Source organism: Rattus norvegicus, chromosome 19, assembly GCF_036323735.1.
Source record: "Rattus norvegicus strain BN/NHsdMcwi chromosome 19, GRCr8, whole genome shotgun sequence".
Classification (NCBI taxonomy): Eukaryota; Metazoa; Chordata; class Mammalia; order Rodentia; family Muridae; genus Rattus; species Rattus norvegicus.
The window spans coordinates 22,840,118-22,865,485 of NC_086037.1; the positions used below are offsets into that span (position 1 = coordinate 22,840,118).

A 25,368-nucleotide genomic window follows, 5' to 3' on the forward strand; every position below is an offset into this window, starting at 1 on the left:
CTGTATTGGCTGTATTCTGGCTGTGTCTCTTAGGAGCGATCTACATCCGGTTCCTGTCAGCCTGCACTTCTTTGCTTCATCCATCTTGTCTAATTGGGTGGCTGTATATGTATGGGCCACATGTGGGCCAGGCTCTGAATGGTTGTTCCTTCTGTGTCTGTTTTAATCTTTGCCTCTCTCTTCCCTGCCAAGGGTATTCTTGTTCCCCTTTTAAAGGAGTGAAGCATTCGCATTTTGGTCATCCTTCTTGAGTTTCATGTGTTCTAGGCATCTAGGGCAATTCCAGCATTTGGAATTTGTAATAGTCACTTATCAATGAGTGCATACCATGTGTGTTTTTCTGTGATTGGGTTACCTCACTCAGGATGATATTTTCCAGTTCCCTCCATTTGCCTATGAATTTCATAAAGCCATTGTTTTTGATAGCTGAGTAATATTCCATTGTGTAGATGTACCACATTTTCTGTATCCATTCCTCTGTTGAAGGGCATCCTCATAGGTAGCAATGAACAGCCTAGTAAGAGTACCCCTGGAAGGGGAAGCCCTTGGTCCTGCTAAGACTGAACCCCCAGTGAAGGTGATTGTTGGGGGGAAGGCGGTAATGGGGGGAGGGTGGGGAAGGGAACGCCCATATAGATGTGAGAAGAAAAAGAAAAAGAAACAGAAAACCTTTTGTAAAATAGAACACTAAGTCTCTGTGCTGTGAAATATCAGAAAGACTTCCCTAAGCAGCATCATGTATTACCTTAAATATGTATATATATATATACATATATATATTATATATATTATATATATGTAAATATACATACAGCAGAATAAATACATATGCTACTCAATAGTTGATATTTTCTTTTTTGTTTATTTTTGTTTGTTTTCTGAGACATGGTGTTACTTTATAGCAAAAGATGTCCCTGACCTAGATTTCACAGCAATCCTACCTCAGCTTGGTGTTAAGGCACGAGTTGCCACATCTAACAATAATGTACTTTTATTCAGAGATTCAAAGTATTTTTGATGTAATACTGGACCTCTGGATCCATAGCTAGAATGTCTGCTCTTAGATACCTGGTTAAGCAGCTCAGTGGGTGGCCAGTTTAAGAGACTTTAGAAGTGAAGATCACACATTTAAATTTCACCCATTAAAAATTGTCTAAAACACACGTTAGTACATTTATTAGTATTAATGAGAAACATGTTTCTAAGTACAAATTGGGCATTTATTGTTTTCTAAGAACTGGATATGGAAGAATCAAAAAACAGATCAAATCAGTGTTTTTCTTCTCTCCAGTAGCATTCTTGTAAACTAAAAGCATTTGACAAAACGTCTGGGAAACCCACACGTGGCACTAAGCCAGGGAGGATGTTCTCACCGTCTCACAACGATTTCGTAAGACGATTTCGTAAGCTTCTTAAATCCACACGCAAAGTCTTCCTGAGAGTCCGATCATGAAATGCAGTCAGTGTTGGTGAAATTAGAACAGAGCTCAAGAATGCGATGTGGTCACTTTTGGAACCAGTAAATATTAATTTTTGTATGTAATAAGATACCTTAAAATTGAGAGTTATTTTTAGTCATAAAATGTAGAATAGTTACACTGCTTTATGGGTTTAGGTAATGCTAAGCAATTGATATTATATTACCATGTTACATGTTAAACTTATAAGTAATGAACACTTTTCTTCCAAATGAAATTTTTGGAAATAATTTTTAAATTGTATAATTTTGACACATGTCCAATGGATTAGTGAGTAGTGGATATAAGTATCTTTCATAAGACAGTCAGACTATGAATCAAAGTATTTTTTTGAAATGAACAACTTTGTTCTAGTTTTACTGATATTCTTATGATGTTTGTATATATATAATCAAGTCCAATGAGAGATGTGTTATTCTTAGGAACCTTGCCAAGCTGAATTACATTGCTGTCACCTAATGTTTTGGAAAAATACCAAAAGTCAAAACTCTGTAACATTCTCCAATGTTATTTTTGTATAACCATACAGTGGTCTGAAGAGCTAATAAAATTTGCTTAGATATGTGTGCCTTCTGCATGAAAATGTTCCTAGTAAATACTCTTATTTTTGAGATTTCCATAACTTCTATAGATTTTTAATAAAGCTATAAGCTTGGTGTGTTACTTACAGGCTACAATCAGTAAATATCTGTTATTTTAATTAATTTAGACCATGCATTGTAGAACATTTAATATTGCAACCGTTTAAGGTATCAGCTGAGCTAAACCCAATGTTTTGTATGGAGATAAACTGAGGCCCAGGGAGACAATTTTATTGGCTCCAAACATTCAGCCAGTTAATAATGATACAGCTAAGATATGAAACCAGTGAATATGAAATGTTTACTCACTTACCTTCTTTCCCCCACCACACACAGTCTCATTTCATGTTTTATTGTGAGTTACACAGTGTTTTAAAAATTGTTTTGTGTTGATATCTTGTTTGAATAAAAATGTAACCTCCTTCTGAACTGTCCCTTATAGGGTGTCATAATGCTCACTGTTCAGAACATGTAACTGAGATACTCCCATTCAGCCACATCGCCCTTCATCTGTTGCTTTAGTAGCTGCCTCAGTTTCTCCCCTCCCCTCTAGATCCACCCCCTTTCTGTCTCTCGTTAGAAAAGAACAGGCTTCTAGGAGATAACAACCGAACATGACAAAATGAAATATAATAAAATAAAGCAAAACCATCACACTGGAGCTGGACAAGGCAACGTAACAGAAGGCCAAGATCCCCAAGAGAAGGCACATGAACCAGAGACCCACCCAGTCGCACGCTCAGGAGTGTGTGACTCAAAATTGCTAAGATGAACGCTATAATATTGATTCAAAAGGCGTTGTCCTCACGTTGAAATAACTTTCTTTTCTGGTCCAATCCATTTTGGTATTCTGTAAACTTCTTACCTTTGAAGGCATCATCTTCTTTAGCTTAGGACAATTTTTTTTTCTGTAATTTTGCTGCAAGTATTTTCTGTGCCTGTGAGCTAGGGTTAGTCTCCTTTCTCCATTCCTACTACTCTTAGGTTTGGCTTTCTCGTACTGTTCCAGATCTCCTGGATGTTTCGTGACAGGAGCTTTATTTTTGCCTCTGACCGTTCTACCCGTTGTATCTTCAATGCTTGAGATTCTCCCTTCCATCTCTTGTATTCTTTTGGTGAAGCTTGCCTCTGTAGTTCTTGCTCAAATCCCTAAATTTTTTATTCTGAGAATTCTTTTAGTTAGTATTGTCTTTATTGATTCTATTTCCGTTTTGGGTCCTGGAGAGTTTTATTTGTTTCCTTCCACTGTTTTTTTGTGAATCAAAGTACGTGAAGAGAGAGCTTCAGTTCTTACTAAGACATACCCTTCACAGTCCAGTGATTGCCAACTGTGGCAAGCCATTGACAATTCATTTGCATATAACTGACGACTTCCATCAGGGAGTTGGCTCCAAAACACGATGGACACTTAGAGCACATCCAATATTTCTTCTTCTTTGATGAGCGCCAAGTGCCAATTTGTACATACAATCTGACAGTTGAAAAGTGAAGGCTTCTCTCCCTGACCTTACACTGTCTTCCACAGTTTGAAGTGACATATTATCATTGGACTTAATGTAGGCCTACACTTCTGAAAGACATTCAGCAACCCCACTGTAGTTTGTTGTAAAAGAAGGAGACAGAGATAACAGTGATGACTTTTTAAAAGTACTTCATTACTCAATGTTATATTCATAACTAAATTTCATTTTATTTTTATAAAGTACCTTTGACATGATTTTATATTAATTACCTCCTGAGATATGATTGTCGTCCATTTATTGAAAAGATAATATCACACTGGAAGAGCTTCTTTTTCAGGTCCATAAGAAACTTTTAACTATAACTGCATATTGTCCTCCCAATATTTAGGAGTAACAGTGGTGCATTTTTACATTTTTCTTGTATGTTTGATTGTGCATTCCTGTTTTTAGCACATGAATAACAAAAAAAAACCCTTTCTCACTAAAGTGATTTTCATTGCAACTGTTAGTAAGAAGACTACGTTTAATTTCATTTCCTACATAAGCTATATTTTAGTCAGGCATCAGTGTTTTCATCCTTGTTGGATGTAAGATCTAAACTTTTCTGGTTAGACTGCCTCATGGCTTCTATATCATCTTGGCTCTAGTTTTAGTGAGGCATAGACTTGCGTAGTTCCTCTCCAGACTTCCATGTGCATTCCCATGGTAAACTACCTTATGTAAGTGGCCTGAGGGAACAAGGGGGGATATTAAAGTAATAATAGATCAATGTTAAGCACTTTGAGAACCCAGGATGCCTGCCAGAGGTTATCCCTCGGATATGTGTCTGTGTTGCATATTAGACTCCGCTCCCCTACGGCCGCACCCACCTTCCTGACCTTACACTCCCGTTCATGAAGTTGAGTGTGACTCTAAGAATAGACATATGAATAAAACTAAATTCAGATTCTTAAAGAACTGATGGCGTAGCCACTGCACTTCAAATTCTTGTAGCACAAAGGCCAAATGACTTGTGTGTAGAGCATGTTGGAGGTCTGTTCTTCCCTTTGGAATGAGCAATGTGGTCAAGGAGAGAAACAAACAAACAAACAAACAAACAAAAAAGTGGTCTGTGATCTAGACACGTTTTCAGAAACAATTCAAAAGACTTAAGTGATGAGACACATTCTGACAGACTATTTGAAATGTGTTGTTTCAGCAAAATACCACACCGATACAATTTTGAAAGAGTAAAAATGGAAGCTAAGAATTCTCAAGTTTGTAACCTTCGTTAGCAGCGGAGCAAAATAGATTTCAGTCCAATGAGAATTAATAAGTGACATTGCACAGCTTCACGTCATCATGATTAGCAGATGTTTAATGAGGACGATAAAGACCGCTCATCCAAACTTACTTAGAAATGAGGAACTAACTTGTCAACAGCCCCTTTCGCATATGCAAAGATTCCTCCTTTTATCCTGTTGATAGCAAGTCATTCTGCGTTCATTACTAATATGCTTTTCTGAGGAGGTAAGTTCAACTATTTAATGAAGCACTGTGTTGAAAATTTTATTCCAGTTCTCATGATTTATAAAATTGTCTCATTTTTCTTTCTCTTATGGATCTAGCCACCAACTTCCCAACAGTCCGGATGTTAGCTCTCTTGAGTATTGGATGTCCAGTCACTATAATACAAAATATAGGATTACATTAAGGATGTCCAATCAATTCATACAATGGAAATACATTATGTTTTTGAAATATTAATATATCATATGAAATTAATTTTGGTTGTGCTACAACATGCCAAAAGAATGAATTGGGCACATTTCTCTCATTTCTATTGTATCACCTTATAGATCTTGTCAACTGATTCTCCAACTGTTATTGGACTGAAGAGTTGAGAGAAGGTGCTGGAGAGATGAGTCAATGGTTAAGAGCATTGCTGCTCTTCCAGAGGATCTCAATTCATTTCCCAGCACTGATGTCAGGTGACTCCCTATGAGTGGTAACTCCAGCTCCCAGGAAACCACTACCTTCCTTTGGTCTCTCTAGGGACTCTCACACATGTGGCCTATACTCACACATACAGACATGAAGATAAATAAAATTGAACCCTTTAGTAAGGGTTGAGAGAAATTATATCAGGAAATAAATTTCATTGACATATAGAATACTTGAAATAAATGAGATACACTTTGTTCAATCACAAGAACAAACATATTAAAACTAATAGCATAATATTAATGCAGATACTTAATGTAAGTCACTACTGTATAGCATGCCTGTATTTGGCTCATATTTATCTGTGCAGTTATTCTGAAAGCTATGAGTCATATATTTACTAAAGCCACCATTATACATAGCAACAATTCAGAGATAGGCTTACATAGCCCAACTGCTCAAGCACTACAGTTGTTAAACAAAAACACAAGCAACTGCCAGAAAACTTGTCATATTGTTGCTGACATTAGCCAAAGGCCCAGCCTTACACAAGCAAAACTAAATTAAGTGGTGAGAGCAAAGTATCTGAACAGGTACAGCTGGAAGAATACTCAAGTAGACCATGGGTAAGGACAGACGGTCAGTGCCACTGACCATCGGAGTGGTCTATCTCTAGTTCTACATGAAGGTACTTGGTAGTACCTTCTGGATGGTTTCTCTGTGTTTTGGATAGGTTTTCTAGTCCCTTATTCAGCTTCTCTTCCCATGCATAGGGAGATCTTGTGTACTGCATTATGGGAGGAAGGCTTCGGTAGGAAAATGAAAAGAGGCAAAAGGCCATTCCCCTATATGATGTTGGAACAGACAAACACATCAATGATCCAACAGAGTGACAGCGGTATAAAGACAGGAAAGGGGCTTCTTCCGTCACTGTGTTGGCTTTATTCCATGTGACTCACCAGAACATGACGTTAGTGGGTGAGAATGGCAGTGGGGGCACTAACAAATCTTCACCAGGCTCCTTAAGCTTCAGCATGGCATCACGAGACGGGGGTTGGGTGGGTGAGTACCAAGTACCGAGAACTTGGAGTTCTGTGCTGCAGTCTAGAGTGATGCACTCGTGAGCAAGTGTGAACTAAGATATTTAAGAGAATCTGTAACCATCACTGAAGTTATGGGGATGGCTTCTGACAGACCACACACACACTCCTGCATACGGACATTCACTTGCAGATATGTGTGCACTCATGGTTGTGTGGGATTGTGAAATATTAAAACTTCGTCTCTCACTTACCATCACCTCTAGTTTCAGATGCTGCTACTTAGAGGGCAAGAGTGACTTCCTAAGAATAACTGAATAGAAAGCACCTCATTTCTGGTTACCAAGTTTTAAAAAAACAAATCAGTAGCAGTTAATAAATACATTCATCTTGAGGTTTTAAATGTGCAAAACTGAAAAACATATAGACGCTTAATAAACCGTAACTCATCCTTTGAAAAAGGATGTGAATCCTTTTCCTTCATCCATCTGTGAATCCATACATACACTTCCTTCAGGCAGAAAAATCCAAGAACAAAGACACGCACATTTCAAGAGGTTATAAAAGACAAAGAAAAGACTTATAAAAGCAAGCTTCCCACTTGGAAGGGTATAGCTTCCTGCAGCATGAGTGGCATTTAGGGATCTAGGAAGTGGGAGTCTGGAGGACTTGGCACGTGGGCCATATGGTAAGAAGACCCTGTGATGAGGTGAGAACTCTGTCCAACTGCATGAAAGTGAGAACTGAAGAGCAGAGTAATGGAGAAAAAAGAGAACCATGTTAGGCTGTGAGCATAGCCCAAGGCTCCCTTCCCTGGCTCCTTGGCCTGGGGAAAGAAAAGGGAAGACCACAAAGATATGAAGTGTGTCCATATCACTAGGATGGTCGAAGACTAGGGAAGTTTGGTTGCAGACTTCTTAGAAAAGCCAGGCTGAGGGCTGAATACAGCCAGGCTTCTGCAGTCTTACATAAAAAACTGATCCCCACAGGGTAAGAGGAAGTCTAATAAGGCTGTGAAATCTCTGAAGGGAGCCTAGGCATTCTGAGAGGACTAGCTGACCAGACCTGACCCCAGTTTGCAAAAAGTAAAAACAGAGTTGGAAGTGCTCAACTCCAGGGGCCTTGGCAAATATCACAGTGATGTCACTGAAAGGCTGCAGGGTCCAGGTAACACAGGTTACAGGATAGAGTAGGTTAGCACCAGGAATGTTAGAATGCAGAATCACTCAATAGATGAGAGGAAATGAGGGAGCAGGCCTCTAACGAAGGACTGTCAGCAAAGAGGCCCTAACAATCATGTGTTAGTAACAGGGGCAACATACAAGCACAAAAGCTGACGAGATGGTGAGATAAAGAGAAAAAAACAATTACCAACAAGAAAACGTACTCTACACTCATGACCTCTTCATACTTAAGACATGAAAATTAAACTCATAGTGAAAGCAAATTCAAGGATATGGACGGGAAGACACTGCAGAGGAGTTTGAAGGAAAACTGGAGGCAGAGATAAAATGTGGATGGATTACAGATACATTGACAGAGGGGGAAGACGGGAGAATGGGAGAGGAGAGAAAGAGGAAAGGGGGAACCAACTGACTGACTTTATTTTGGCAATAAGCAGATCTGGGCCCAGATCTTAGCTTTGAAATATCATTCACAATAAAACAGCCTATGGTTCTTAGAGAAATGGACCATTCAAAGGTAACACCACATGAGCCTGCAGAGAGGGGTGTTGCCAGAAAGTAAGGAAATGGTCAAACTCCAGAAATAAAGCATTGTGAGAAAATACAGGAGCCTTGCTTTAAAAGAACACACCTAAGTCAATACAATTAATGTATAATGATATTAATTTAAAAATTGATAGAATGGGACCATTGCACAATATTTCTTAAAAACGTGTGATGTCGTCCATCTCTGGAAGGAAAATAGTATCACTAACCCATCTGTTCCCCAAATTGAAATGAAAAGTGTAGTTCATTTATATTTATTTTTAAAAATGTATTTATGTGCTGGAATGTATGTCTAACAGGATGCACATGTGAAGGTCAGAGGGTGGCTCGCAGAATAGTTCCCTGTGTCTATCATGTGGGTCCCAAGAAGTCACTTCCCTCTGCCCACCGTATGGGTCCTAAGAACTAAACTCCGTGTTTCAGGATTGACAAGTTCCTTTGGCAACGGAGCCATCTTGCAGGGCCTGCTTTGCGATTCCAAAACATTAACTGCAGAAAGAGCATCGTCCATCTTTAGAGGAGTGAGGTCTGGTTAAGCGCTTTGTCACCCGAGTGATCCACATTAATGACATCATCTATAAGTCACACTGACAGCAGGTTCTAATGCTTTAACCATGTTATGTTGTCCCTGTGTCTATTTTTTCCAACCTCATTTAGTTTACTGTCTTCTGTAATAACATAGAGAAGTTTATTTCCTGAAAGAAATATGTAATATCAAAAGAAGTAATATCAAAGAAATCAAATAGATGTCCGAAGATACATTAAAAAAATGGCTTGAAGCTGACTGAAATAGGTGCAGATACCCCCAGCCAAACATTGGACAGAGGTCGGGGACGCTTACAGAAAAGTTGGGGGAAGGATTGACGGCCACGAAGGGGCTAGGAGCTCCACAGGAAGACCAAAAGAGCCAACCAACCTGGACCTCTGGGAGCTCTACAGGACTGAGCCACCAAACAAAGAGCGTACAGGAGCTGAACCTAGGCCCCCTGCCCACATGCAGCAGATGTTCCCACTAATTGCTTTTTATTTAGACTGGTTAAATCATATCAATTGCTTTCCATAGTAATTGGTAATATGTGCTGATTAAATGTGTTAACATAGCAGACCATGCAGCACAAATATGGTATTCTTATATTCCCATAGCAGTATGCCACTGCCTTAGCATATCCTTTACTAGAAACCTGATTCTAAACTTTTCTCCATTCAATGCTTTTTACTATGAAGGCAAATAATTTCTAACCAATTTCAGGTTGGTAAAATCTTTCTTGGACTCTTCAGGCCTAATTATAAGCAATAACCTCTCTGAGAGCTCCCGGGCAAGATTTATGCAAGCAACCTGTCATTCCCATGAACTGGACCTTGCTCTCTGTCATGGCTGAGAAGAGAAGCTCTGAGCAAGGACTCTGAGAGGTGAGGATACCGGAGTGGCTTCAAAGCTCGCAATTTCAAATATTTCAGGATGTCTTCTTTTGAAGCTTAAAGAGGATGAAAAAGGAAAATACAAGGCAAAAACAGCGAAGACTTCAGGATCATTCTAAAGGATCGATTTCTCTGCTCTCAGGCCATGCGATGTTCCTTATCTAATCACCCGTTGATGATCACTGAAATTGATTCTTACGTGCAAACGAGTTTACCATAATCTACTCTGATTAGTTTTCAAGATACAGACCAACCTAAATCCAAGGTGTACAAACTTCCCTTTTATTAATCCCTCTTGGATACGTTATTTAGGTATATCTGTGGGTATAAAAGCTTCCAACTCAATCTCCCAATTGTCATTGTCACATTTTTCCATTTTACAAGAATATTGAATAAGAGACTCGACCTGGCAGAATAGCTCACATTTCTTTCTTCCAGACTTTGAAGTTAATCATTGAAAGTTTCCAAGTAAACACTTGTGCCAGAATGTTACACAACCTCTTTAAAACACGACCTTCATTGAAAGACAACTTGAAAAGGTACATTCGTAGGATAAACACACTCACAGTTGTAAATTCTTCCTATGAATTATTCTGTTAACACACACTAGCTAATGAGCAGCCAGTTCCTATCACCAAAATGTTCTGCAGTCTTGACTCTTATCCCACACCCGAGAAAGTCACTGAAAGTAACATTAACTCTGCGGACAGCCCTCTGATGTGCAAAACATAAAAACCAAGACTGATCAAGAAGACCCAGGCTGGCTCTCAGTGAGCTTGGTCTGGACAGGAGAATTTGCACATCGTTACCAGCGAGTTCTTCCCTTAGCAGGTGCTCTCTTCCAGAGGCAGAAGCATGGCTTAGGTGCTTCTCCATCCTGAGCGCCTTCCTACCTCTCAATCTTTATTGTTTGACTTCAGACAGACAAACGTTCGAGAGCAGAGGGAAAATCAGTCATTTGTCTTCCTTTCTCAAAGATGCACAGAACGGAATGGACCAACCACGGCAACAATCTGTTGGCGTGTGACTCCACCTTGAAACACAATGCCCATGTTTTCAGCTCAGCTCTGAGTCTGATATTGACGGCTAGATTTTGGTATTTCTAAGAGTGACCATCCTTGAATTTTAGCAGCATATTCCACTCCCATGTACCGTCCCCCTGCACCCCTGTATAAGTCTGACGAATTACTCAAGCCTTCAGAACATTATTGCAATTAGTCTGAGCCTGCAAACAGTTAAGGGCGGTGTCAACACAAGTGTCAACTACAAGCTCTACTGTAGACATATTCTTAGAAGTCCATATTTATTTGACTTGGACATTATCTGAACAAAAGAATCTTACCTTTCAGTGTGGGTTCAAAGATGGTTATTTGGTTATTTAAATAGTATTCGTTTAGATCTATTCAGTTTAGTGCATTTATTATAATTCGGTACTGTACATGTTTGCTTCTTTTTCTGGCATAGCTTGTCTTGGGCAGAGCATTTTGAAACAAAACTGCCAATTATTTCAAAATTTAGGACACTGCGACTGAGCATTATGACATGTTCCAGAGCCACCAACCTCAGTGGTGTTGATGGTCCTCGGAGTGGGTGGTTAGTTTTGATTCCTGAGAGCCTGAAATCACCTGGGAAGGGTGTCTCAGTGCGAATCGTCTACATTAGCTTGGCCCATAAGCAGACCTATAAGGATTTTCTCAATATGGCCGTCTAGCTGAGGTGGGAAGATCTCCCTGGATGCATATCGCACCATTTCAGGTCTGGACAGAATGAAGGAGGACAGAAAACTGAGTGACACCTGGTCATACACTCATTCTCCCAGCTTCCCTTCCTTTCGACAGTGTGGATGCGACATGACCGCCTTGTCCCAAGTTCCTGCAGCTCTAACCTGGCACTATGAGCTAGAAAAAGAAAATGCTTCTATCCGCTAAGCTGCTTTTGTCTTGGTATATTGTGCCCCATCAGAAACAAAACTAAGATACCATTCTCTTACCAGGAAAGAAAAGGAGAAATGTGCTTTTGTCTCAAGAATAGGGAATTTTCAACCCTGAATTGTCAAGTTAAATAAAAGGATATTCGTGGCCATAATTCTCACAATGTACCCAAGTATACACTAGAGATCCATCTGATGTCTTTTGGCATAGTATAAGCTAATGATGAACAATACTAATTTTTAACTCAGTTCTAAGTTAATGATAAACTTATACATATATGTGCTAAAAGTCATTTTAAAGTAATCTTAATGCTCCTTTCTCTTACATTTCTTTGATACTCTCTTTGAAACATTCTCCACTGATTTCTTACTCCCCAGGGCTTCACAAAGTCCATGAAAACTATTTTCCTCCAGTTCATCCACCTATGCCTTCTCTCCTCCAAACACCAAGGATATATATATGCTTCACTGCTGGATTTTTTCCTATTCTTCAAAGCTATTGAAAATATAAACACCCTGAACCTCCTTTACCTGACACTTCTTAGACCTAAGTTTCTGGAAAGACATTTTTCTTCTTCTTTCATGATTAACTTTTAGGCACACATCAGTTTCCTCCCACCTCCTTGAATTCTAGAGAGAAAAAAAATAGCAACTTTCTAACTACTCATGCTTGGCAATTTCATTGTATACAAAATGAAACTCAGATTTAGAAGGACAACTTCACGACAGGAGCTACAATGGACAATCAAATTATTGGATATTAGTTATATCTTCAGATAAATGTTTTGACTATTTCAAAATTTGGTAATGTTTCGTTAACTGTCTGTTGAATTCACATTGTATCTTATAACCTAAAATGTTACTTGTATGTCAAATGTCCCTTCAATATTGTTATGTATTCCAGTCATGATCAGAAATCAACTGACAATGACTTGGTTATATAAATTGTGTCATTGCTTCCTGGTAGAAGTTGTAGCTTTTAGAGATAGCAGTGCTGTTGGATATAAGTTTTGCTTCTGAGAATATTTCAGTTTTCTGTGGCTCCAAAAAGTCACGGTGAAATTTGTGAAATTAGGAAGTAGACCATCAAGAATTGATTAGATAACCAAGGCATCATTTCATGAACACGTCAATATCAGGGTAGTGAAATGGATTCCCTCTTCCCCTCCCCTCTTCTTTTCCTCTCCTCTCCACTCTCCCTCTCTTCCCCTCCCTCTCTTGCCTCTTCCTCTCTCCTCCCCTCCCCCTCCTTTTCACCACTCTGTTTCTAGGTAATCTCTTTTTAGCAAGATTTTTCTTAGTCGTAGCCACTAAGGTAGTCTCAGACCCATTCATTTAAAAGTATCGACACCTTCATAATGAAGAAAAAATATCCGTGCCTGTAAACCTTGTTGTTAGTGCTCAGCTGTACAGTGAAGTAAATACCAGACATATTTATACAGGATGGTTTGGGGAAGAATATCAGAAGGGTAAACAACATTTGGGAAAACCACCAGCCATTTGTTTCTTTGTACCTGACCAAAAATTCGTTCGGCTGGTATTTTTGCTACAACGTGGCGCCTACAGTCATCTGATGTTTCTGCTTCCTTCATCTTCCCTGCAGAAGGAGGAGGAAGCAGAGAGATCAAAACTCTATGCAAGTCCCCACCACAGCTAGACAAAAGAAGTCTAATGCAGAAGGTGCATGCAGGAGAAGGCTTGTTCCTATGCAAGTATTTGGAAGTGATGGTTACAGTTTTGTAAAATTAAAAATTAAAGCTAAGTGAGCTTTGAATGATAATTTTATGTATTTCTGTGGGAAGAAGAGCAGGTACTTTTGCCCCCTAGTTTCTTTCCAGATCTTTTTACAAATATGAATATATTTTCGCTACGATATCCTTGTTATTATTTCATTTTCCACGTATTTTAATTTAACTATTCATTCCTCTTTCATGTTCATGCTTCATGTTAACATTCATCAAACTCAGATTAAAAGTAGAGCATTTTCTCAAAATAAGATCAGAATTCAATGCTATAAGATTATTTTTGATGTCATCAATAATTGACTTTTAAAAAAGGAAGTTATCCTGTTTTCCCGGACATGGCCAGCATAGAAATACCTGACCATTTGGGGTTTCCAATGGCGTATTATGAAGTTTTTAAACCTGATAAAAGCATGAATGAGATCCTAGAGTGTACAGTTAGAACTTTAATTGATCGTTATTTTGCATCTCTCCATCTGTCTATTCAGAAATATCGGAAGCCCTTTATGAAGAGGAGCCAGCTACACCGATTAGAAAGAGCAGCACCCCACTATGTTCATCGCAGCCTTATTTATAATAGCCAGAAACTGGAAAGAACCCAGATGCCCTTCAACAGAGGAATGGATACAGAAAATGTGGTACATCTACACAATGGAATATTACTCAGCTATCAAAAACAACGAGTTTATGAAATTCGTAGGCAAATGGTTGGAACTGGAAAATATCATCCTGAGTGAGCTAACCCACTCACAGAAAGACATACATGGTATGCACTCATTGATAAGTGGCTATTAGCCCAAATGCTTGAATTACCCTAGATCCCTAGAACAAAGGAAACTCAAGATGGATGATCAAAATGTGAATGCTTCACTCCTTCTTTAAATGAGGAAAAAGAATACCCTTGGCAGGGAAGGGAGAGGCAAAGATTAAAACAGAGACTGAAGGAACACCCATTCAGAGCCTGCCCCACAGGTGGCCCATACATATACAGCCACCCAATTAGACAAGATGGATGAAGCAAAGAAGTGCAGACCGACAGGAGCCGGATGTAGATCGCTCCTGAGAGACACAGCCAGAATACAGCAAATACAGAGGCGAATGCCAGCAGCAAACCACTGAACTGAGAATAGGTCCCCCGTTGAAGGAATCAGAGAAAGAACTGGAAGAGCTTGAAGGTGCTCGAGACCCCAAAAGTACAACAATGTCAAGCAACCAGAGCTTCCAGGGACTAAGCCACTACCTAAAGACTATACATGGACTGACCCTGGACTCTGTCCCCATAGGTAGCAATGAATATCCTAGTAAGAGCACCAGTGGAAGGGGAAGCCCTGGGTCCTGCTAAGACTGAACCCCCAGTGAACTAGACTATGCGGGGAGGGTGGCAATGGGGGGAGGTTTGGGAGGGGAACACCCACAAGGAAGGGGAGGGGGGAGGGTGATGTTTGTCCGGAAACCGGGAAAGGGAATAACACTTGTAATGTATATAAGAAATACTCAAGTTAACAAAAAAAAAAATCTAAAAAAAAAAAAAAACAAGAAAGAGCAGCACCTAAGAAAGTGTGTCCACCCCACCCCTATAACATTGACGTAAGTTTAGAATGTCCTCACACTCTGAAAAAGATTGTAACAACGGAAAAATGTCTCAAGTGAATCCTGGGATGATAATTTATATTTTATTATTTTCTTCAGGCTTTTCTCATGTTTTCAATAAAATGGGGTTTGCTGAGTAGCGGAGGACAAAGGGTTTTCACCAAGCATCAGAGTGATATATTAAACCCCTACAGGCCATCGCTGTGCCCTCAGTTTTTAAATAATGGGATTTTATAGAAAGACCGAATAAAGGACTCTAAAGTGACAAACTACAGAGAGATACGAGATGCAAGTGCCAAAAAAGAAAAACCAGATAGTATTCAAATATCTTCTTCTAAGGCATTCTCATCGCCTCTCTCCTAATATCAGCTTTCCCCACAAACAATAGCCTGCTGCAGTGCAGCCAGGGCTGCCCAGCGGAAGTGACAATGCACAGTGAGTGACAGGTGGCAGGCACCGCCCAATGTTTCCAATGTGCTTTACTCAAGGCCCCCACTGGCCCCTCAGTGAGTCTGACCTCAACGTGGAGCCACATTCATATTTGTGTAGCAAGGGGGACATAAAATGCATTTTCTGCAATAGAATGCAAATGAAAATATCCTGTGAGTTCTCCCCAGTTAGTTTTATATAACGTAATCTGATATGTACAGAAACAAACAACAGATAGGTATGCTTCCTTAAAGGCTCTAAACTTTATATCTATCCAAGGTCGTCATTTAGAATCCCAAAATGTATTTATTAAACAAAGAAAAAATAGAAAGGTTTAAGAAAAATTAAAAAAAGGGGAATCTCTGCAATTTAATATTAAAATGCCAGTGTTTGCACAAGTCTCTGCCTTTTAAAAACACAAATCAGTCACATGAAGCTTCTGGGTCTAATTAAAGTATGATAATATTTTATAATCACTTCTTTCCTCAGAAGACATTAGATTTTACATCATAGCAAAAACAGATCATTGCTTTAATTATCTTAGTAAAATTTCCTTTTAACATACATTTTGGTGCATTGGCCAAGGTGATAAGACTAAATCAGTTGACCTTCAAAAGGAAATAAAATTTTATTCAGATGCTAGAACTAAAGATGCATTAAGAGCTTCATATCAAGACAGTGCTTCCAACTGGGAACAGAGGCTCTCCCTCAGTTGTGATAATCAAAAACCACCTAAACTTTGTCACTGAGGTCTCCAAAAGACCTGGCTGGCCTGGCTCATTCCTGTCTCCCCAGTCTCATCTGGAATGAGATTGGCAAAGCAAGCCCTGTATTCTTCCCTTCCTGACTGTTTCTGTGCAGACTTTTAAGACTTCGTCCCTCTGGCCTGTAATCATATTCTGATTATGAATAGATGGAAAATAGATGAGGGAGCCCATCTATTTTCATTGCTTGTTTGCTATACTCATATACCCAGGACTCTTTAAAAATCATGAGGTTGATCTGGGCAGTACAACTTACACTTGTAATCTCATCCCTGGAAAACTGATGCCAGAGGATTCAAGAGTTCAAGGAGGACTGCCCGAACTACATGGAGTTTGAAGACAACTTTGGTTATGCATTGAGCAGCCTGATCTAGTACATTTTCAGGGCATTATCTAATTTATGTGTCTATTTTGGGTATAACTTTTATATCTATATGAGGGTCTTAGGATCTACTGTGTACTAGAAAAATAACACTACCAGGAATGTACTGTGTTCATCAAATTCTTTTATATATAATGTTAGACCTCTTTTATCAATTTTACACCCAGGAGCATCATATTAGAGGCAGTTAGCCCATGAAAATTAGAAATATAATCCCCACCTGCCCTTCCAGAGGTAGACTGCTGATAAGTACTTTCAGATAAGGGCCTGGAGATGCCCAAGAAACTCAAGCCAACAAAATACTAAGGGACTGAAAGCATTCTTCACTCTGTGTGTTGGAAACTCTTGTTTTAGCAACTGCTTCTGTGTATCTAGTGATACCCTATGAATGCAAAGTCCTGCGTCCAAGATCAGTAGCCGGTTTTGGTGTCGCTGCAATGGTAGATTTCCTTACAAAGACAGAAGTGAAGACCGTGGGGTTATCTGAAGGGAGGAAAGTAAACGTTTCGGATCCTTGTGCCGTCCAATAAAGGAGAGACCACAGAAACAAATTAGCTCAGCATATTTTCAGGAGGAGAGGGTTTGTAGCTATTTGTAGCAACGTTTACATGCTGGACTTTTATATTATGCCCAAACAGGCTACTGTCTATAGCTATCTATGTGTCCTGGATGGAGCAAACAGCATTAACAAAAGCAGCAAACGAATATGCAAAGAAAAGAAAGCTGAGCGACTCTGTGATCCAAGAGAGGGAGAGAAGGCCAAAGGATGTGCCCTGACCATAACCTCGTGTGCATGGCTGAACATTCTGCAGTTGGCTTACCTGTTCCAGTGTGCTGGCAGCTCTTCTTTTAAACAGGAACATTCTTACCAATCCTGTTGTTTAAGATTCAGCCTGATCGAAGCACCTTCTTGTCCAGACTTGGTGTCCACGTGTCTTGCAATCTCTGCCTCAGTGTATACTCCCCATTTTAAAATTCACACTCCATTGGGAACGTCTTTCGAGTTTCTCTTCACCCGCGTTTCCCTTTCTTCTCAGCTCAATGAAGCTCGTCATCTTACTCTTCAGACTTAGAAGTCAGACTTTAGCTCTTGTCCATGTAATGACAATCAATTTAATAGCATGTTCTGCTACTTCTATTTTCTAAATAGGTTCATCCTAGGGTCACTTGTCATCACTGCCATGGGAACATTATTCCGCATCTTGGAAGCTCTTATTTGGAACCTGCTTGGATTATTAAAACAGCTCTCTTTGTTCCCTCACTGCTGACTCGTTTGACTGATTAAGCATGGTTTTCGTTGTGTTGCCTGGACGGGTCCTGCACACCATCAACCCTGCCTTCTAAATAGCTGAGTTCTTGGGCATCATTTATCTTGGGCCAGAGAAGCCAGCATCACCCCAGCTCTGATAGCCACAATTTTTGCCTCTTCAGCTCATTATCTAGATAACAACCAGTGTAAATCATACCTTTATTTTCTTTTTATTTCATTCGTTTGTTGGTTTGTTTTGGCAGAGGCTTGCTATGTAGCCCAAGGTGGCTAAGAGTTCACTCTTCACTCCTCTTGTCTTAGCCTCCTGAGTGCTGGGACTGCAGCCCAACTCATGACACCCATGATCGGCACTCTACCCCAATTCCCATTTTCTTCTTCCTAAACACTAAAATCATAAAAGACTGCCCCCATACATAAGGTCAGTACCTCTCGACCTTAACACTAACCCTTGAGATCATTTATTTTTTTCCAACTACGTTAGTCTTTCCAGCTGCTCCTCAAACACTTCAAACCTGCTCTACTAAAGAGCTTTACTAAACAACTTTGTTGTTGAGTCTTAGAATTATCTCAATAATTCTCAATGGTCAATCCTCCTCCATTTTCTTTCAAGCGTTTCTTCAAATGTTGCTACCTGCACTATCTCCCCTCCCCTCCCACCCTCCATCCTTCTCTCTGTTACTTGCCTTGTTCTGCCTTCTCTGTCCTAGTCTCCTCCTTCTCCATCTCTCTTATTCCCCATTTGTGTGTTTGGACTTGAACCCAGGGCCTCATGTTTCCTAAAGCAAGTTCTCTGCCATTGAACTCCATTCCCTAATGCTCAAATGTCACCTCCCAAGTGTAATATTCCTGGTCATTTGCTATGGTTTGCACAAGTGTCCTCAAAGAACCATATTTACAAGCTCAGTCTCCAGAGTCAACTTATAGGAAATGGAACTTTTAGCTGTGTTTGGTGGAAATCCTTTATGTCTTTGAGAATATGTGCTTGAAGAAGGCTGTCGGCCACATTGCCTTTCTTACCTTGCTTCTGGATTCAATGAAGTGAGCTTTGTTTTCCTACATAAACTATTAGAGTTCCAAAGCAATTTATCATTGGATCTTGGACTGTAACCTCAAAAAATGTAAACTGAGAGAAATCCCTACTCTTTTTTGTTATCATAACAGAAATCGAACCAACAGATTGTCCCATTTAAATTGAAGCACAGTATCTCTTCAGGAAAAGTACCTGCATTCTGGCCCCTTCCACCCCACTGTTGTATTTTGAACCAGACATTTTTAGTACCTTTTAATATATATATATAGTATAATATATATGTATTTGTACAAAATATTAATTATTTACTAACAAGGATTTGGGGCTATTTGGATCACGATGTCCCTTGTGGTTTTAAAACAGAATTGCATAAAGCCTATTGTCAATAAGGCCTAGAAAAAACAAATGAGTGGGGTTGTATGATAAAAAATCCTTCTTGGGTGCACTTGGGGAAATGGTTGAGTTACACAGTGTTTTTACTGCCACTGTCCTAGTTTCTTGGAATGTTGCCAACTCTTGGCCTTGTTCTATTTAGAGTCTACATCTGTGTAGATTTCTCTTCCAAAATTTAGGAATGTATAGTAATTTAGTGAGTGAAAGTGTTGTTTCCGTAGATGCCATAAACCACTTAGAATGAAATTGGCATCGGGTCCCCATTTTAATATGGCACGGTGGCATATTATAATTCTAATTTATACCCTAAAGTCTTTCTAGTTGCAGAATGGGTACTTTCCTGGGTCCTGTTTTCCCTACAGAACTTAGATAAAAGCTCGTGGTGTATTTGGCATCTGATAGAGCCTAGTTATCTTCTGGAATGAAAACACAATGTCACAGAGAAGAACCGAGAAGCTCCCTGCTGAATAGACAGGGATAATCTCTTCCCAAATGGCCTCGGCTGCTAATGAAGCAATGATAAAGGCCGTACTATGTGATTGTTTACAGGGATATTGTTCACACTAAATTTCAGTGCTATCAAAGGCAGAATCACCCTCAGACTTCAATACATCGGAGCAATAGCAGATTTAAACTCAATGGTTTTGCTAATGGTTGGTGTGTCTAGTTTAGAGCAGTCATGTAAAAACTGCAACTTAAGTTTTAATTTTAGTCTTCTTTTGACATTACTGATCACATCCTTGAACTCAAAGAGAGAAGACATTTTTACTGAAGCTTCAATGTTCTAAACAGATATCCAAATAGTATTAAAAGCAAATGGACTCCCTCATATGTCCTAGGGCTGATAGAAATACTTAGCACCTTTTAACCCCTTGGGTCATGCCCGGGTAAACAGATGTTTGGCTACATGAGCAATTACTTTCTTTCCTATATAAAGATACTATGAATAAAGTCATGATAAGGAATTGGGACAAAATGCTTACTCAATACATTTTGACTTATTCATAAATTAGAAACTTTAGAATATGCCTACTCATTAACTAATGCTTGCTACCGTTCTTGATCTTAGCAAAAAAGAATGCCACAAAGTGCTAACTAAGGAAGGTTTGAAGTCATATGTGAATAATGCAGACCTTAGCGGCTCTTCCAGGATATTATAGAATTCAGGGACACAAATTGGTGCTATTATCAGATTTATAATATTCCATATATTTAACAAACCACATTTGACATAAGTATGATTGTGAAATCTATCACAAAGATTTTTGGAAAAAGTCGATTATTTAGCTACAAAACTGATTACGTTCGAAAGAATAATTTCTCTCTGAATTCATGATTATAATCATCAACATTAAATATGCTTCGAAAGGTTGGCTCTCGGTGGAATAATAATGAGAGGCCGAATTCCTAAGCTCTCATAGATTCCCAATTTCAGAGAGAAGAAGGAAGATTGAAAGTGTCCGCCTCCGTCCAGGTCATGCTCCATTTTCAGTTAGATCAAAAACAAGCGTCAGGGACAGCCTGGAGTTGTGTCTGTACAGGGTTTCTTCAGATCTTGCTTTTGTCATTTTACTTAAACAAACTGTATATACATTCTTAAGGCTTTTTCAGGTATCCACTTTAAGTTTAACTCCTTTGCTTAAAGGATGAGACGCAGGAGGGAGAAGTGAAAACTGGACCTGCTACTGCTGTTCCTCAGACAGAAGTTTGGGGAGAACACGAGGAAAGCCCAGGACTTGTGACACTAGCTGTATTTCTGGGCTTAAGGCCTGACGTGGTCTTACTCTGACTGTTGAACCATTCTTTTGAGCATACCTGCAATTAAATGCCTTTCAAGTGTCAGAGTCTGTCTAGTGTGGTTAGCATGCTAGTCCTCAAAGACCTCATGGGAAAGCATACAGATGAAGAGCATACAAGCGTAAGGAAGGGGTGACGGCCACCTCTCTGTGGTGGAAGAATGACAGGGAGGAAGGAGCAAACCACATGACAGGTTGAGTCAGGGGAAAAAGTGAATAGAGGGAGCAAAGTTCCAGGTCAGGAACTCTCAGAAGCCAAGATCTCCCAGCCACAGCTCAGAGCTGGGAATTGACTTGATAAATCTGTCCAGCCCAGCATATTCAAAGATCTAGAGATGATTTTTCTATACAAATTAGGTCTTTGTCATGGTAGATATTTCATCCCATATTTCTAGTTGGAAATCCAAGCTAAATTTGACTATTATCGAGTGCTTTTCTTTTAATATTACTCTCAAATACATACCGTTCTTTTCATCTTCTCCATGAGAGCCCTAATTCAAACAATTAGCAGCCATGCCAACTAGAGCTGCATTACTATGACATGAAGAGCCATGCCTCAGCACGTAGAACATACTAAGTACCCAATAAATACACTCGAGTGGATAAACTGTAGACTGAACCATCCCTCCATCCCATTTGCTCATCCTCCTGTAACTAACTCATTCTCCTGGGAAAACAAGTAACTTCTCAGGTCTCAAATATGAACATCTCTTACTAAAAACACTGGCTTCTCATTGCTTCTAAGGAAAAATTCGTAAGACTTGGAAGGACCTGTATAAATGGATTCATTAATGCTATATCTTGTTCAAATCAGATGAGAAATGCGATTCTCCTTATTTGTAATTGTCATTATGATGTCACTGCCAGGTTGAATAATCAGTAACTCCAAACGTGCCATACTTCAATGGATACAAGAGGAGACAGTGGGAAGGGCTCACAGGTCCACACCTTTAATAAAAGTTGATTTATAAACTCTCAGGAATAAAATAGGGCAACTTTATTACCAATTCCATATATTGTCCATATGTTACTATTCTTTTTTGGTTTCTTCTTATTTTTTTGTTTCTGAAGTACTTTAAAAATGATCCTGAAGCTCACATTAATCTGCTTTGACTCCCTATGGGTCGTGTACACACATTGCACCCTCCCAAGAGCTCTGTATTCATGAATTAAAGACACACACACACACACACACACACACACACACACACACACACACACACACCAGCTAATTTTGATATGCCTTGACTAGCTTAATGGTTAGGTACTTCTAACCTTCCCCAGCTAGCACATACTCCCCTCCGGTATTCCTAGCTTAACACCTTCTAAGCCTATATTTTATCTTGCGGCCATGTTACCTTCTATGCAGCACCCCTATGGACCTGCTTTTCCTTTTCACCTATGTGGCTGGATGATTTCTCTCCTGAAGCTCTTAAATCTGATCCCTTTGCCTCCAAGTCATGGCAACTCTCCCTCATTCTTCCAATACAAGTTTCATTGCAATGTACTTAAATGTAACCTCTCTGTGTGTTTGACTTTCTCTTTTTAAGCTCTTTTATTCGATTATGTAAATGGTAACGTAACTTGAGGGATGCATTTCCCCCTTATTCTGGTGAGCACAGCTGAAGGCCCTTCAGGTTGCTCCTCTTGTAAATACTTATGTATTTTGCTTCTTCTTGTTTGAGGATTGGTACAATGCTCATATGGTCTGTCTTCCACAGTAGTAATTACATTTCACACTCTGAAAAGTTAATCTGACTGATGAGGAATAGCTTATTCAACCTCATTTTTAAATGTACTGACTTAAATACCTAGTGATTAATTCATGTCTGAGGAACGGCACAGTTCTAGAGAATTGCCTGGACTGTGGTTGTTCAGTTATATTGCCTAGAGGCTCACATCTCTGAGCAAAGCAAATTAATGGTTGAATTGGCTTGTGATTTCACTGAGACCAAAAACATCCTGAAATTAAATGCCACCAAGCAAAGCCAGCCAAAAGGAACTGGGAAGAGCACACGTCCACAACTAGATATCTAACAGTGCTCTAACTGACATCTGAAAACTCTAGAGTGGCCAATTCAAACGGAGAAAGATGTCACAAACTAACACATATCTATAGCTAACATTGGCTTTCAACATATAGTCTTGCCAGAAACACATGGCAACTAGGAAGAAAATTCCAGTTCCACTGCCAGCACAAAAGGGCTACCCTGCCTCCAAATCCAGGGCATTAGGGGTAACATATACAGAAAGCATTGAGAGTGAGGTATAGATACAGCATTGGGAGTGTTGTGTGTACAGAGCACTGGGGGTGTTGAATGCATTTTTAAGCTGAACCGGAGCCATTTCACATCTATAGATTCATTTCTGCAACAGTGTAACGGTACTATAGATAGATAGAAAGATAATTTTCTGAATATGACTTTCAGCCCAAAAATGTAGAATTACCCAACTTGAGATTGAATTAAGTGCCGCTTTTCTGAGAACGGTTACATATGATTATTCTAGATTGGATGCCTTCTTTAAGCTTAGTTAGTTTTGTATAGCAAAGAACAGAAAATACAAAAGTACAGCTAAGTGGAATCCCAAAGGGTTATGCATCACTCCCCTTTAACCCCTGGGGCATTATACAACCTACCTGTCATGGAGTTGTCTGTTCTCTGCCAAAGAATAAGAGTGAGTGTTAAGTTACTCTGAGTAGCTCGTTTCAATGACCTCCAGCCATATCTACCAGGAGACAGGAAAGTATTTTGGGGACAATAAAGGGCTATGCAAATGCTCGTTGGTATAATTAGTATTAAGACTTGTTCTCTATTCCCAGAAGAGGAAACTAGCTAGACATGTTGCAACTTTTAAACTCCTGGTGTCTCTGAAAAACTATTTCTCTCCAATCTTCTCCGTACACATAACACTCAAACTTTAATTTTTCCAAATTGGCCTTCTCAAACTGACTTCATCCTTCCAACTGTTGTTATCATGCCAAATTACCATGCCGTGAGTTTAACACTTGTAGCCAGTCCTTTAAAAATGCTGACTTTTGTTGCATTTTATATCACTAATAATTTTTAAACCAGGCAAAACTAAGACAGGAGGATTGTCACAAGTTCAAGGCTCATGGACACTACATGAGGGGTACTGGGTTAGTGACAGAGAATGTGAGATCCAGTCTCAGTGCATAAAGAAAAAGGAAATGATGAATATACATTCATCATCAGAGGAAAGGAAGGAAGAAATTTTTTTTAATTTTCTTGTTTTCTTTCATTATTTTACTTATTTACATTACAAATGTTGCCTCCTAGTGGTTCCCCTCCCGGAGTTCTTCACCCCATTCCCCCATTGGAAGTAGCCTACCTGATGCCTAGCTATACCACTCCTGGGCATACACTCAAGGGGAATATTTTTAAAATGTGTGAGTATTAATATTTGTGAACTACAGAAAAGTTAAAATACCACAACAAGCATGATCATTGCTTTGTCAATTTGATTTAACAATTATTGGCTTAAATCGATGTGGCTGTTCCAGAAACCTCTTAAAATCTATGATATTATTATTATGAGTTTCTATTTATCTCCCACTAAAATACACACACTCATACAGGAGGAAGCTTGCTACAGGGAGGCAGGAACGGGTCCAAGCTTGCTACAGGGAGGCAGGAGCGGGTCCAAGCTTGCTACAGGGAGGCAGGAGCGGGTCCAAGCTTGCTACAGGGAGGCAGGAGCGGGTCCAAGCTTGCTACAGGGAGGCAGGAGCGGGTCTAAGCTTGCAGAGCAGAGCAGGGCTAGTGCTAAGACGATGTGATGCGGGTACGTGGGAACTCTGAGGGCCTCTCCGTCCCTCTGCAGTCACTGCCCTGACCCATTCCCTGTGTTCTCTGCATGTTTTCCTCCAGACCATGTTAAGTAAGGAGAAGGTCAAATGGAGGGGAAAATATAACACATAAGGCAAAATTTGAGGGCCCTCTTTGGACAGCCAATAGGTAGGTGTGCAAATAATAATGCCCATAGCCCTCTAAGTTTTCAAGACATACTTAAAACTAAAAATACAGTTTATTGGCATAGCTGTATTTTAAAATCAATTTCATTAACTAATGGAGATGTTTTGATGCTCGTGATTATTAAACAATTTTTCTTACAGAAGCTGAGAAGTTTTGTTAAATTCGGTGAAATGCTGACATGTGAGAATTTTTTCCCGGAAAGTGACTAAACATTTCATATATCTGCAGATAGGTGCAAAACTGTTAGCAACTCCCTCATTCGGTTACAAAATTAATGAGTGTGCAGTGAAGCCATAACAAAGAACTCTCCTCTGGGCATATTATAAAAAACGTGTCTAGGTCTCATCCATGCAATCTCTTACTTGAGAGCCAGTGACTTGAAATAGGCATATTTATTTAGGATGACAAATACC

General features: G+C 39.6%; 1 protein-coding gene across 2 annotated transcripts in view; it reads right to left on the reverse strand.

Moving 5' to 3' along the window:
* Positions 1–25,368, reverse strand: part of LOC134483549 (IQ domain-containing protein M-like) — a 75,415-nt gene that overhangs the window by 5,678 nt on the left and 44,369 nt on the right. Inside the window, exon 4 of one of the 2 annotated variants that reach the window (XM_063278781.1) lies at positions 5,045–5,186. The exons of the other annotated variant lie outside the window; for it this stretch is intronic. Within the exon in view, the coding sequence (XP_063134851.1) occupies positions 5,083–5,186 (104 nt within the window). The 3' untranslated portion in view covers positions 5,045–5,082. Of the gene's footprint in view, positions 1–5,044; positions 5,187–25,368 lie in introns of those variants that run through there. 2 annotated transcript variants of the gene reach the window in all.